This window comes from Helianthus annuus, chromosome 14 (assembly GCF_002127325.2).
Source record: "Helianthus annuus cultivar XRQ/B chromosome 14, HanXRQr2.0-SUNRISE, whole genome shotgun sequence".
In the NCBI taxonomy this organism is placed as follows: Eukaryota; Viridiplantae; Streptophyta; class Magnoliopsida; order Asterales; family Asteraceae; genus Helianthus; species Helianthus annuus.
The window spans coordinates 104,296,274-104,309,113 of NC_035446.2; the positions used below are offsets into that span (position 1 = coordinate 104,296,274).

At 33.8% G+C, this 12,840-nt stretch overlaps 2 protein-coding genes across 3 annotated transcripts; one reads left to right on the top strand and one right to left on the bottom strand.

Annotated features, from left to right (window-relative positions):
- The first annotated feature begins 208 nt into the window (after positions 1 to 208).
- On the top strand, positions 209 to 3,583 carry LOC110908880 (polyadenylate-binding protein-interacting protein 12). Of its 2 annotated transcripts, none has more exons than XM_022153877.2 (11): positions 209 to 355; positions 498 to 971; positions 1,060 to 1,167; positions 1,319 to 1,363; positions 1,473 to 1,545; positions 1,631 to 1,743; positions 1,841 to 1,900; positions 2,121 to 2,168; positions 2,256 to 2,324; positions 3,114 to 3,175; positions 3,267 to 3,552. In XM_022153877.2, exons 2-11 carry the CDS (start codon positions 567 to 569, stop codon positions 3,322 to 3,324), a joined length of 1,041 nt encoding a protein of 346 aa, XP_022009569.1. In that variant the 5' UTR covers positions 209 to 355; positions 498 to 566; the 3' UTR covers positions 3,325 to 3,552. The 2 variants fall into 2 exon arrangements, with proteins under 2 accessions (XP_022009569.1, XP_022009568.1); XM_022153876.2 differs by having other exon boundaries at positions 234 to 355; positions 1,057 to 1,167; positions 3,267 to 3,583.
- Positions 3,584 to 5,284: 1,701 nt separating this feature from the next.
- Positions 5,285 to 10,640, bottom strand: LOC110908879 (something about silencing protein 10). Its single transcript, XM_022153875.2, has 14 exons — positions 10,475 to 10,640; positions 10,293 to 10,384; positions 9,725 to 9,794; positions 9,410 to 9,543; positions 8,470 to 8,592; positions 8,254 to 8,384; positions 7,530 to 7,797; positions 7,284 to 7,436; positions 6,509 to 6,714; positions 6,303 to 6,414; positions 5,958 to 6,214; positions 5,814 to 5,880; positions 5,652 to 5,720; positions 5,285 to 5,559 (listed from the first exon to the last, which is right to left on the bottom strand). Exons 1-14 carry the CDS (start codon positions 10,572 to 10,574, stop codon positions 5,431 to 5,433), a joined length of 1,911 nt encoding a protein of 636 aa, XP_022009567.1. The 5' UTR covers positions 10,575 to 10,640; the 3' UTR covers positions 5,285 to 5,430.
- Between the last annotated feature and the right edge of the window lie 2,200 nt (positions 10,641 to 12,840).

Genomic DNA, 12,840 nt, shown 5'->3' on the forward strand with positions numbered 1-12,840 from the left:
ATCTAACAATTTTCAAATTTAGAAAACTTTAATGTAACATTTTAAATATTCAACCTAGCCATTTATTTATAAACTTACAAGAACCATAAATACATCAAAAGCCCTAATCACGAAAGAGGTAACATGTATCCAAAATAGAAATATGTCTTTGTTGGTGAAACTTGTGGGTTATTTATGTCATGTCTCAAAAGTAGTGTGCAAAAAAGCCACAATTCGAAGAAGACAAAAAACTAGGGAATCTTGATTCATTATTAAAAGAAAGAAAAGAAAAAAATTAGGATGTTTTTGTTCTCTCATTTCATTTGTGACGATCTTTTCTTTGAGCTCAAATCGATGATCTAAGAACACCCATCAGGTAAATTTATTATCTTTCTTCCTCTTCTGTCTGTCAGAGCCTTTCTTTAATCTTTAATCTTTATTATTATTTTTATTTTTATTTTTCAGTTTTTTTTTGTTTTTAACGAAAGTCAAATCTCGAATTTTGTTTGTAAAATCAGCTTAATTTGCACAAGATAAACAACCCCTTTTGAGCTTTGAGTGTCAGTGGATCAGACAATCAGACAATCATGACTCTTGTTGAGAATGGTGGGTCGAATAACCGGGTCGAATCGGCCGATTTTGATCAGCAGAAGAAGAATATTATGCCTAATGGAAATGGGGTTTTGAATCATCATCATCAAAATAATAATAATAACAATCATCAGATGAAGATGAACGGTGGTGATCATCGTGATCATGACGATGAGGGTTTAAAGAAAGAGATGAGAGATTTGGCTGAAATGTTGTCGAAATTAAATCCTATGGCTGAAGAGTTTGTTCCACCTTCACTCGCTCATAATGGTTTTCACGCGCCGCTTGTTCTGCCGCCGCCTGCCGGAGCTCCGTTTGGGTACTCTGCTGTTAATGATTTCTTGCTTCAGACTGGACAAACCCCTTTTCCTAATATGAATGGTGGTGGTTCTACTAGAAGGGTATTTACTTATTTTTATTTTTAATTTATTTTTGTTTTGTTATTTTTTTTGGTAAAATTATGTGTTTGTTGGTGTTGATGGTTAGAAGAAGGGTAACTTTAACCACGGGAAGCGAAGGATGAATAACCGAACCAACATGGCTCAACGCGAAGATGTCATTAGGAGAACGGTTCATGTGTCGGATATCGATCAGCAGGTGAATCTTGTTTCCTAGTTTTTACTTTGAAATGAAATGAAATGATGGAACTATTTTTGAAGTCTTCCGCTGTGTGTTGGGGTGTGACAATTGTTATTATTATTATTATTATTATTTACTTATTTGATGTATAAAATATACATGAATCTAGGTAACTGAAGAACAGCTTGCAGCCCTCTTTATCAGTTGTGGACAGGTAAATACGTTATCCAAATCATAATACGATACCCTTTTGTTAATAATATACGATGATATAGCTATATAAGCGCATTACCGACTGTTTGAACTTTGATGGATACTTTTAGGTTGTGGATTGTCGTATATGTGGTGACCCTAATTCCGTTCTTCGTTTTGCGTTTATTGAGTTTACTGACGAGGGTATGTAAACATAACCGTTTATACTCGGTTACACATATATAGTTTGTGTTTTGTGTTACATCGTGAGGTTGTAATGTGCTTGCAGAAGGTGCAAGGAATGCATTGAGTCTTGCTGGTACTATGCTCGGTTACTACCCGGTTAGGGTTCTTCCTTCAAAGACTGCAATCGCACCAGTAAATCCAACTTTTTTACCACGGGTGAGATTTTTTTTACCTTGCACCTTTTGTGTTTGGGAATCTTTACAAATGTATGGTTTTGCTAAACCCGTTCTTGCGCTTTTTTTTGTGTGTTTAGTCTGAAGATGAAAGGGAAATGTGTGCGAGAACTATCTACTGTACTAACATTGATAAGAAGGTAAGTGAAAATGTTTTCTATTTTTTATGAATATTAGTTAAGGTTTATTACATTGAAAAACAGTCGCTCTTTCATATGATCCACATGTGACGATTTACTACATTTTTGTGAATATTAGTCAAGGTTTATTACATTGAAAAAAGTACATTGCTATTTTATGTAATAAAACCATTTAGTTATTCCGGTTACGTATATTTGATGTTTATTTTGTTTGAAACAGGTTACTCAGGCAGATGTTAAGCTCTTTTTTGAATCATTTTGTGGAGAGGTTTGTAGGTTATTTGTATATGATATATGAAAATTATATACGCTACCTTATTGTTAATTGTATTTTATTGAAATTATTATTTCTTAGGTTTATCGTTTGAGGTTGCTAGGCGACTACCATCATTCTACTCGTATTGCATTTGTGGAGTTTGTGATGGTAATTTTGTTTTTTCTTAAACTTCTTAGCTGTTTTTTTTTTTTTTTTTTTTTTTTTTTTTTTGAGTAAACTGCCATTTTGGTCCTTGTGGTTTGGTCACTTTTGCCACTTTAGTCCAAAACTCAAACTTTTTGCGTCTGGGTCCCTGTGGTTTCAGTTTTATTGCCATTTTGGCCCAAAAATGAAATCAGGTCATATTTGTCTTATGAAATCCTGCTATTTTGTCCTTTTCCGCAGGGGCAAAATGATCATTTCTTTTTTATAAATAAATACCATATTTTATAAGGACAAATATGACCTGATTTGCCCCTGAGGAAAATGACAAAATTGCAGGATTTTATAAGACAAATATGATCTGATTTCATATTTGGACCAAAATGGCAATAAACCTGAAACCACAGGGACCCAGATGCAAAAGGTTTGAGTTTTGGACTAAAGTGGCAAAAGTGACCAAACCTTAGGGACCAAAACGGCAGCATTGGTATAAAATGCTGACGTGGCAGTTCATGCTGTGGTTTTTTTTTTTTCGTTTTTTTTTTTTTTCACTGACACAAGATTACATATATGTTGTTTCTTGTGTTTATATCAAAACCAGTAATCCATATAAACACATAAAAGTAAAAAACATCGATGCCTGTTTGTTTCCTAGTCCAAGTTTTATGATTAATTTGTTATGAAAAAGGTTGAAAGATTTTGTAAAGTACGTTGTCTTTGAGATTATTAAGGTTATACATGTTAATTTAACATAATTAAGTAATGAACTAATTTAGTATGTGTTGCATTTTGCAGGCAGAGAGTGCAATTGCGGCACTGAACTGTAGTGGTGCGGTATTGGGAACATTGCCGATAAGGTGATTGTTATACCATTTTCAAAAATCAAATCGAATATTGCAAACGTGTATTGTTAACATGATTTATGGTTTACGATGGTGATGGATGCAGGGTTAGCCCTTCTAAGACCCCGGTTCGTCCACGTGCACCGCGCCCTACCATGCACTGAACACACGTTTCGCGACCAGCTCACTATATCATCAGTATCTAATTATACACACGACTGTTATGTTTCTGGTGTTTTGTTGAATTCATTCGGGTTCAAGTATCTGTTTGAAATGTAGATTTAGGATGATGGAAGTTTGAGGCTGAACTCTGAGTTTTCTTAGTTACTGGTTTGTCACTAAGAACCGAGACGGTTTTCGTTATGAAAATTGTTGTTTTAAGTTTATTATTACTTTGCTATTAATTATTATGTGGTTCTTGGATCTTGATGGTCTTTTAAAAGGGGAGAGGGATGAGGAAAGTTGAAGTAAATGCCAGTTGATTTTTATTTTTAAATTTAAATCTGAACATTTGGTTTTGTTGATGTTAAAAGGGCTTTGACTTTGACCATTATTCACTGATTCAGTCTAGTCTAGAGGTCAAATTATTTAAGTTTGTTTGATGATAGCTTTAAGGGCTATTATTAAAGCTTATTTTAATTAATTGAATCTTTAGTACTCTTGTCATTATTTAAGAATACTTGCATCATAAGCTATGATAAAATACTAAAATAGCCATCTTTCTATTTAACTAAAACATTTTTTTTTTCAAATAATTAACCATTTTTATATTCCATAGTTTTTTTTGTTGGTTGTTTATTTTTCATATAAACTAGTATTAAGGCCCCCGCGTTAATAAAACCGAATGAAAAGCAAATGTAAAATCGTTGAATCACGCAGTCACGCACACCCATTGCGGCGTGCTAATGTGAAAAAGTTAGGCTGAAATGTAAAACATAGAAAAATACCTAAGTCAAACTAGGACCGCGTGTTGCGTCGAACTTCTCAAATGGGAAAAATAGACGAAAAAACTTTGAACCCCACACGCACGTTGCGGCGTGTTAACTCGCAAAATTTTGAACGAAACGTAAAACAAAAAACTTGGGAAAGATGAAAACTATGGGGGCCAAAGTTGAAAGTAAAAAAATGTTGGGATTAAATTGCAAAAAGTGAAAAGCTTTGTGTTAAAATAAAAAAACTAAAGGGGTTAAATTGCAAAGATCAAATGTTTTGAGTTAGAAATGAAAAATATTAAAAACTTTTTTGAAATACTCCCTAAACATAGGGTACAACAACATAAAACACATAAATGTTGTTAATTTATAGAATGGAAATAAACACCTTTTTAATTAGTAAAACCTTTCTGTATAATTTAATTTTGGCAAGTCGGGTTTTATTGATTTAAACTATGACTTGTTGGCTAATAATAATCTATATTGACATTGTGATAAATGGCATCTCACCATAAGGCCACCTGGTATACTCTAACATCCATTGGTGTTAATCCTAGTTGGCATCCGTTAACACTTGTTAAACCACTCCTAAAGGGTGTTAAGAGGCATTAAAAACTTCTCATGTTAAGATGTTAACTAGGAGAGAGAGGGATAAAATCAAGCATTGCAAAATTTGTACACACACAACAACATGCTATATATATGTATTTTAATTAATTTTAAGGGGAGTTAATGGGGTAAACCATTTCCTTGATGTGTTATGAAGGTGAAAGAGGATGTGGTGCCTACATGTAGTTAAAGGGCGTTAAAGTATACCCAATAGCCTAACAAAGAATAACTCCGTATACTATTTAATTTTTATTTATGTCGTTTTAAAACAACTTTTATATTAACATACTTCGATAAAAATTGGTTAATAGCTCATTAGAGGAACACAAAGTTACGGAAGTACAACTCGAGTGTCATTATTATTATTCACGTTAACAGTATGAATTAATATCAACTAATGAGTCATAATTTAGATTATTAACGTGCTATAGTTCGTAATCACCCGCCACACATAATCACCTCTACTGTTGCATCCAATAAAACATTGAATATGCAAAGCTAGATCACCATCACAATTCACAATGCTATCATAAATGAGATCAGAAACCTGATTCTGAGCATATCAAACTGCATCTCATACATATAGCCAAAATTAGGTAGAAATTTTATATCTCAAATATAAAGATATCTAAAAATCAATAACTATGTAAAAGTTTGGTACACCATCTGACAGCAAAATTTGTGTTAACCTCATAATATTATCCTTAATACAAAGTAAAAAAACAATGCTCAACTCTTGAATCTGATACTTTTGCTGATCGTATTGATTCCAGAAGCTTCCCCGCCATAAGGACCGGCGGGCTTCCTAATATCCCGTACTTGCCCTTTCCTCGCAACTTCTTTCTTCTTGTGTTTCAACTGCACATATTAGTATTCCACGGCGAAAAGACGTTAATACCCCCACGAGCGAACAGACATTATCATTACAACTTATTTTTAATGTAACATACCTTGTACTTCTTTCTCGGGTTTTTAAGATCCTTGTTGCGTTTACGAGTCAACCCTCTATTCTTCTCCATCTGAAATAAACCCAGAACCATAAGTTACCTTCAAAGAAAATACCTTATGTGCGCGCCGAGATAAACATCGATAATAATAATAATAATAATTACCTCGTAATTGATGTGACGTTTTCCATCTAGTTGAGTTTCAGGTGCTGCAACATCTGAAGGTGTAGTTCTACAAAACAAAAATTAAACAATTCCATTAGCCTTGCACAATGTTACTAAAAAATCATGAAAAACAATAAAAATTACCTGGAATATTTCTGTGATTTAGCAGCTAATTTGGCATCGCGTTTCAATTTGGTTTGTTCGTAAAGATCGGATTCTGAGTCGCTATCACCATCTTCAGTCTCACCGTCTTCGTCAACTTCCGAGGTTTCACGCTCATTTTCTTGAAGATCATCATCGTCAGAGTGAATTCCAGCGTTTGTCAAAACGCGCATTTCGTGTTTTCTTCGCCTTTCTCCGATGTCATCTCGTGTAGGTAAATCATCATCTCCAGATACAACCTTCAAACATTAATGAATAATTGTTTTAATGAATAATCACATAAAACTTTAGAACATAAATAAAAAATATTGCAATATAAAGCGTCACCCTCGGTTTTTTCTTCTGCGTTACAAGCTGAGACAGTTTATTTAACGATTTATTTTGGTTTCCTTCGATATCGAAAGTATCATCATCGAAATCATCACGGGTCTCTAGCTTTCTGCTCAATAAAATTTAACACCAATTATTTAATTTTGGTTTATTAAATATATTTTCAGAAACAAAACTAAATGAATTAAACGATTATAAGATACCCGTTTAATGGTTTTGAATTCTTCTTAACCCCATCGGTTTGTGTCGCCTTTAAGTTGAATACACCTTTCTGCTTCAATTTCTCCTCAAGTGCAGCTCTTACTTTCAACATTTCCGCACTCTGCAACCCAATTTTTTCACTCCCGGGCTTACGTTTTCCTCCGTTGTCAAGATCCAATGTAGAATCCGTCTTCGGTACCACAGGAGACTAAAAATGAAGAGAAATTAGCAAAATGTTTTAAAAAAGTAATTAATAGAATGTTTTAAGGACAAGTTAACTAACATTTTCGTCCATGTGGTTTTGTCCATTTATGCCAGTCCCAAACCAAATTTGTACCATTTCCGTTCCTGACATTCTTGAAACATGTCATTTCCGTCTAAAAAGTTAAACGGTTGTTAACTTTGACTGTTAAAGGAGGGGTAAAAAGGTAGTTTTCCTTTTTTATTTTCTTTTTTGATTTTTTACACCTCTTTAATACATACACACACACACACATATATATATGATATGTGTGTGTATGTATTAAAGAGACGTAAAAATTGTAAAAGAAAATAAAAATGAAAAGTTACCTTTTTACCCCTCATTTAACAGTCAAAGTTAACATCCGTTAACTTTTAGGACGGAATTGGCATGTTTCAAAAATGTCAAGGACGGTAATGGTACAAATTTGAAACTTGGCCTGGACCGGCATAATTGGACAAACCACAGGGACGAAAATGGCAGTTAACTCTTTAAAGACATTAAAACTTGCACAATATCAATGTATATACACTAACTTCTTTTTGTGTTTCGGTGGTACTTGAATCATTGATTAAAGAAATCGATTCAACCGCTTCTATCTCCATAGGAGAATCCTCCGTTTTAGCAGTAGCATGGTTCTTGAGAAAATCTTCAACGTCAGATGCTAGATTTTCATCGAGTGTTTTCATCTGCCGTTAAAGAACACTTCAGATGATCAGACAAATTTTTAATAGAAAATTAAAAAAAAAACAAAAAAAAAAACGAAAAGTTACTAAACTAACTTTATCTAACAAGTTTTTAATCTCCACGATGCGAGCAAGAACGGGGTGATCACGAACTGGATGACCTTCGGATTTGAGAAGAAGATAAAAGCTGATTGCTTGACAATACGACAGTAGAAGTTGTTTCTTCACCTCCATATATTGTACGCCATTTTTATTTATACTCTTTACTTCTTTAAGCTTGCTTATAATCGGGTCAATTTTAGTCTCAAGCTGGTCAACAGCTTCACTTAACTCTGACAACAAACCGACTAATTCCGGAGCTGAACTGTGAAGCAATAAAAGTTTCAAAACGGTTTAAACGAAATTATTATCCATATTAGAAAATGCAAAACCAGTCTTACAAAAATGCAAATTGAAAAAGAAAAGAGATACTACAATGAAAGAGTAAAGTACACGAATAGTCCCTGTGGTTTTCCAAAATTTTGGATTTGGTCCCTAGGTTTTTAAATTTAGACAGATGATCTCGGTGGTTTGCACTTTGTAACACAGTTAGTCCCCAGCTTTTGCCAAAAGTACATGCATGGCCCCTATGGTTTGCACTTCGTAACGCATTTAGTCCCTAACTTGGACCGCTGAAACCTTTATATTTGTTGGTTGGGGACTAAATGTGTTACAAAGTGCAAACCACAGGGACCATCCGTATTCTTTTGGAAAGTTAGAGACCAAATCCAAAATTTTGGAAACCATAGGGACTATGGGTGTACTTTAAAAAAAAACTCACTTGTATACAACATCCATTTGTTCTTCTTTTGACAAAGCATTTGGATCCTTCGTAACTACCTCAGTGTCGGTTTCATCTTGGGCGTCATGGCCTACCGTAGCTTTTGATCGGCCTTTTCCCTTACTCAAATTCTGATGAAATAAGCGGTTTTTGATCTACTATAAGAAATAACTTCCAAAATTAGCTAGCAGATATTATAACATGTTATATATATACCTCGAATGTAGGTTCTTCTTCACTATCATCTTCAAGACCGAGATCTGCGTTTGAATATTTTTTTTCTTTTTCGGTTAGTTGCCTCCTAATCTCTTCTTCTTGCTCCTCCTCACTCGAATCCCCCTTTCCAAAAAATTAAAAAAAAATGTGTTCAATAAGTTGATAAACTTCAAAAAAACACCAACCAACTTCATCAATCATGTTTATAAACATTTTCATAGCGGCTTAAAGGTAATTTCATATTAGCTTAACCAAAAGATTACCGATGCAATAGAGCTGCAAACGAACCGAATGAACACGAACAACTCCTTGTTCGTTTTCGTTTGTTAAGGAAACATATGTATTACTGTACTGTTCATGAACACTTACCGAACGAGATTTTTTGTTCATGTTCGCTCGTTAAAGAAATGTGCGTGTTCGTAGTCGTTTGTTGATATTAGGTAACAGACGCAAACGAACGTTCATGAACACAAACGAACACAAACTAATGTTCATGAACACAAATGAAAACAAACAGATACAAATTAATGTTCATGAACACAAATGAACACAAACAAGCGTTCATGAATAAAATATATAATACAGTGATACTTATTAAACATTTTATTTGTCGGAATTTTGAAGTATTTAATAAAATATAAAAAATAAAAACACTAATGAACTATCAAACACAAATGAAAATAAACGGACACATTACCGAACGTTCACAAACATAAACGAACAAGCGCGGCCTCTGTTCATGTTCGTTCATTCAATTAAACGACCGAAATTTCTTGTTCATGTTCGTTCATTTATTCAACAAACAAACTTCCCGCCGAACGGTTCACTAACTGTTTGCTGAACGTTAGTTCGTTTGCAGCCCTCGACGCAAACATAGCAACATGCATTGTAATAGACAGTTGTTTTCACAAGGTCAATAAAACTAAACATCAGAAATTACCGTATCTCGTCCATAATATATGTTTTTGCCCCTTCCCCATGCAATAGGTTTCCTTTCATCATCCTCGACATCATCTTGTGTTTCATCCTCGGCCCCACCAAGCTTTGCTTTTAAACTTTTCTGTTGCTTCGCGACTATGGAAGTAAGCAGAAACCGAAAAAATATATTAAAACATGATCTTATAACTGTATAAAGTAAAGTGCTCTACTAACCGATAACATTATTCGAAATAACGCTATATGTAAGAACCAAATAAATTCATGCATGTTTTCCTATTTTTTTTTGTGTTAACAAATGTCATCAAACTAATCTTACTTTTTGCAGCAAAGCCTGTGTCCTCCTCAGAGTCATCTTCATCCTCATCCTCATCATCATCACTATCATCCTACAAATCAGAATAAAAACTTCAATAAAATTAATAATTATGCCATAAAAAAAGGTGCAGCCAACCCACATAACTATCAAAATGCATATCCATTTGTGCTCACAATTCAACCCGCAACCCGTATAACTTGTTTAAAAAATGGGTTAAACAGGTTGTGTTCGGGTTGACTCGAATTTATGTACATAACTATCAAAATGCATATCCCTTTGTGCTCACAATTCAACCCGCAACCCGTATGACTTGTTTAAAAAATGCGTTAAACGGGTTGTGTTCGGGTTGACTCGAATTTATGTGTGTGCAGTTTAGAATTGAAATCCTTGACACGATTAATAATATGGGCTGGGTTCGGTTTGCGCATTTCAACACGGCAACCCGACACGGTTTACACTCCTAAATGCAACACCAAAAGTATTTTGTTAAAGAAAAAAAATATCACAATGCTAAAAATAAATTTATAAAAATAATTGAATAATAATAATAAATTTAATTTACAACAACCTCAAGTTCAAAGACATGTTGATCATTATCTTCATCAGAATCCCCAACATCATTATCTAAATCCAATGGAACAACGTCTCTCTGCTTATGAACTGAAACAAAGATATAAAATTTATTAAATTAATGAACTTTGATTAAAAGGGATTTGAAGAAAATCAATGAAGTGATAAACTTGAACTTACAAACATCAATATCGTCGTCCAAATCGGAATCGGAGAAATCAGGAAGTGGTTTTTGAGGGGTTTTCTTGTTGCTTTTTCGACTGTTTGATCCTTTCGCCATTGATGAGGGGGCGCCGCACAGGGTGTGAGGGTTCGGGTTTCTTCAAAGGGTTCGAATAAACCCACTTTGCAGGGTTTATGTTTATGTTTGCGTTTGTGGAGTTTGGTTAATGACAGAATTAACCCTTGACTATCTGTAGGTTTATGTTTTCTACAATTGTACAATGTTTTGTTTTTGCAAAAATACCCCTTCAACTATTGATCGCACGCAAATGGGAAGAAAAATACTTCATTTTTTTGTTAATTAGGCATAATCATTAACTAAAGGAAACCCGCGTGATACGGTAGAGTGGTCAGTTTCCTATAATTATTAAATTTAAATAAGGTTCAAAAGATTAAAAAATAAGATGAAGGTGTTGATTATTAGGAGGTTAAACAGCTGCTACATTGAAGGGAATCAGGATTTGCCTTTAGGTTAGAATGATTTTTTGTTCACACTGTTTGTATCTATGATGATGGATATTGGATAATATGTTGTCCCAAATTTTATTTAATAAAATGATTTGGCTTCTACGAAACAAAAACTATAAAAGTTTTATGATTTGAGAAATGGGTTGAAATGGGTAATGTCTTTTTAAATTAGTTTACTTTGTAATGTAAAAGTAATGCATTAGTTTTTACATAATAAAAAATTGATGAATACGATATATCTTTATATAACCCGTGTAATACACTGGAACTTAAACTAGTAATTAATTGTATATTTACAAAAATACAATCGTCGAATAAAAATAAGAGATAAATCCTGAAAATAGAAACTTCAATCATAGTTCAAAAATCAAAATATCAAAGTATTGTACATAGTCATACGATCATATCATAATATCTAAACGAAATCAAATCGTGCCCATCATCATATTACGGGAACATCGTGATAAAGTCTATTAAAACCCCGTCCAGTCAAACTGATCCACTCATAATCCCCTTCTAGAAGATCTTGACCACCACCGGTAAATTCACCCGGATAATCCCATTATCCGAAGGGACATTCCCATGGTGGTCCCCTGACAGGACGGGTACACCTTGTATATCGCAAGGATACCATATAAGCAAGGCAAAATGTCAAAGGAAGGTAAGTTATCACAACCCTAGAAGAAAGAATATAGATTTACTCTCTACATACATTGAATTCTCACATTCAATACTTAAAATGGGCACATGTACCTTTAGCGGGACAATCGTCCTTCAAAAGGTCCAAAAGTTGTTCCTCCACAAGTCGCTCGGATGCTCGTACCGACTTCGAGATCAACTTAAGTGATGATGAATTTGAAATCGAACGGCCACCGGGAAGAGATAAATAAAAAAAGCGGGCCTAAAAGTCATACACTACGAGTAATGAAAAAAGTCCCGTTTTAACCGGCATCAAGGAACAAATTGCCGAGTTCAATAAAATCCAACAAGAAAGAAACACTCACAAAATAAAGGCTTTTAGCCTTTACGAAGAAAAGCAAAAGCGAACGGATATGAAATTAAAAAAAGATATAATGGATAAATATCGTTCTTAGTTTCAGTTTTTTATGTTTTTTTATATTTTGTTTTTTAGTTTAAATTATGTAATCTTTTTTTTATTAAATGTCACACCCCGATATTTCCACATATCACTGGTGGGCCCGGTAGGGAGTATCGTGACGTAGTTGATATCTTCATGGTCAAACACACACAGAATAGCACAGCGGAAGTCTTGGAATATAAAATATTATTACAAACTCAAATGTCTGAAAATATCAAAGTATTTATTATAGACGAGTCTGTAATATCAAATCCACAGGAGGATCATTACAGAATGTTTAAAATGAAGCTTAGCAGACTTTATGGCATCTTTAAGGATTTGCAAGATCCTCTTTTTCGACACCGAGCAACTCCTAGCCTATTACGAGTAGTACCTGCCACTTAGCCTTTTGAAAATATGTCAGTTTTCACTGGTAAATACAATTTAACCGACTCATTTTAATATCATTACAGTAGGTATAAGTTATGAACCCAGATTTCCAAAAATGCCCTTAAAAGCCTATGTGAAATGACCAAAATGCCCTTTCGGGACATAGTTTGGTCATAAATAGTAAATTTCACATATGTGTAATATCTTACTGATGTAATGAGATAAATTAAATATTTTTACTGATTAGAAAGGACCAGAACTACAGTTTGTTATAAAATCTCTTTTATAAGTATTAAAATTACCAAAATGCCCTTACGGGACTTAAAATGGTTTTAAATACTTTTTGGGCATATATGTTAACATCCTACTGATGTATTAACATATTCTA

Coding starts and splice junctions, on each gene's coding strand:
- LOC110908880 (XM_022153876.2), top strand. CDS start 567: ATGACTCTTGTTGAGAATGGTGGGTCGAATAACCGGGTCGAATCGGCC. Junction 972..1,056: donor GTGGTGGTTCTACTAGAAGG/GTATTTACTTAT, acceptor GTTGATGGTTAG/AAGAAGGGTAACTTTAACCA. Junction 1,744..1,840: donor ATCCAACTTTTTTACCACGG/GTGAGATTTTTT, acceptor TTGTGTGTTTAG/TCTGAAGATGAAAGGGAAAT.
- LOC110908879 (XM_022153875.2), bottom strand. CDS start 10,574: ATGGCGAAAGGATCAAACAGTCGAAAAAGCAACAAGAAAACCCCTCAA. Junction 9,795..10,292: donor AACATGTCTTTGAACTTGAG/GTTGTTGTAAAT, acceptor TCTGATTTGTAG/GATGATAGTGATGATGATGA. Junction 7,437..7,529: donor TTAAAAACTTGTTAGATAAA/GTTAGTTTAGTA, acceptor CTTTAACGGCAG/ATGAAAACACTCGATGAAAA.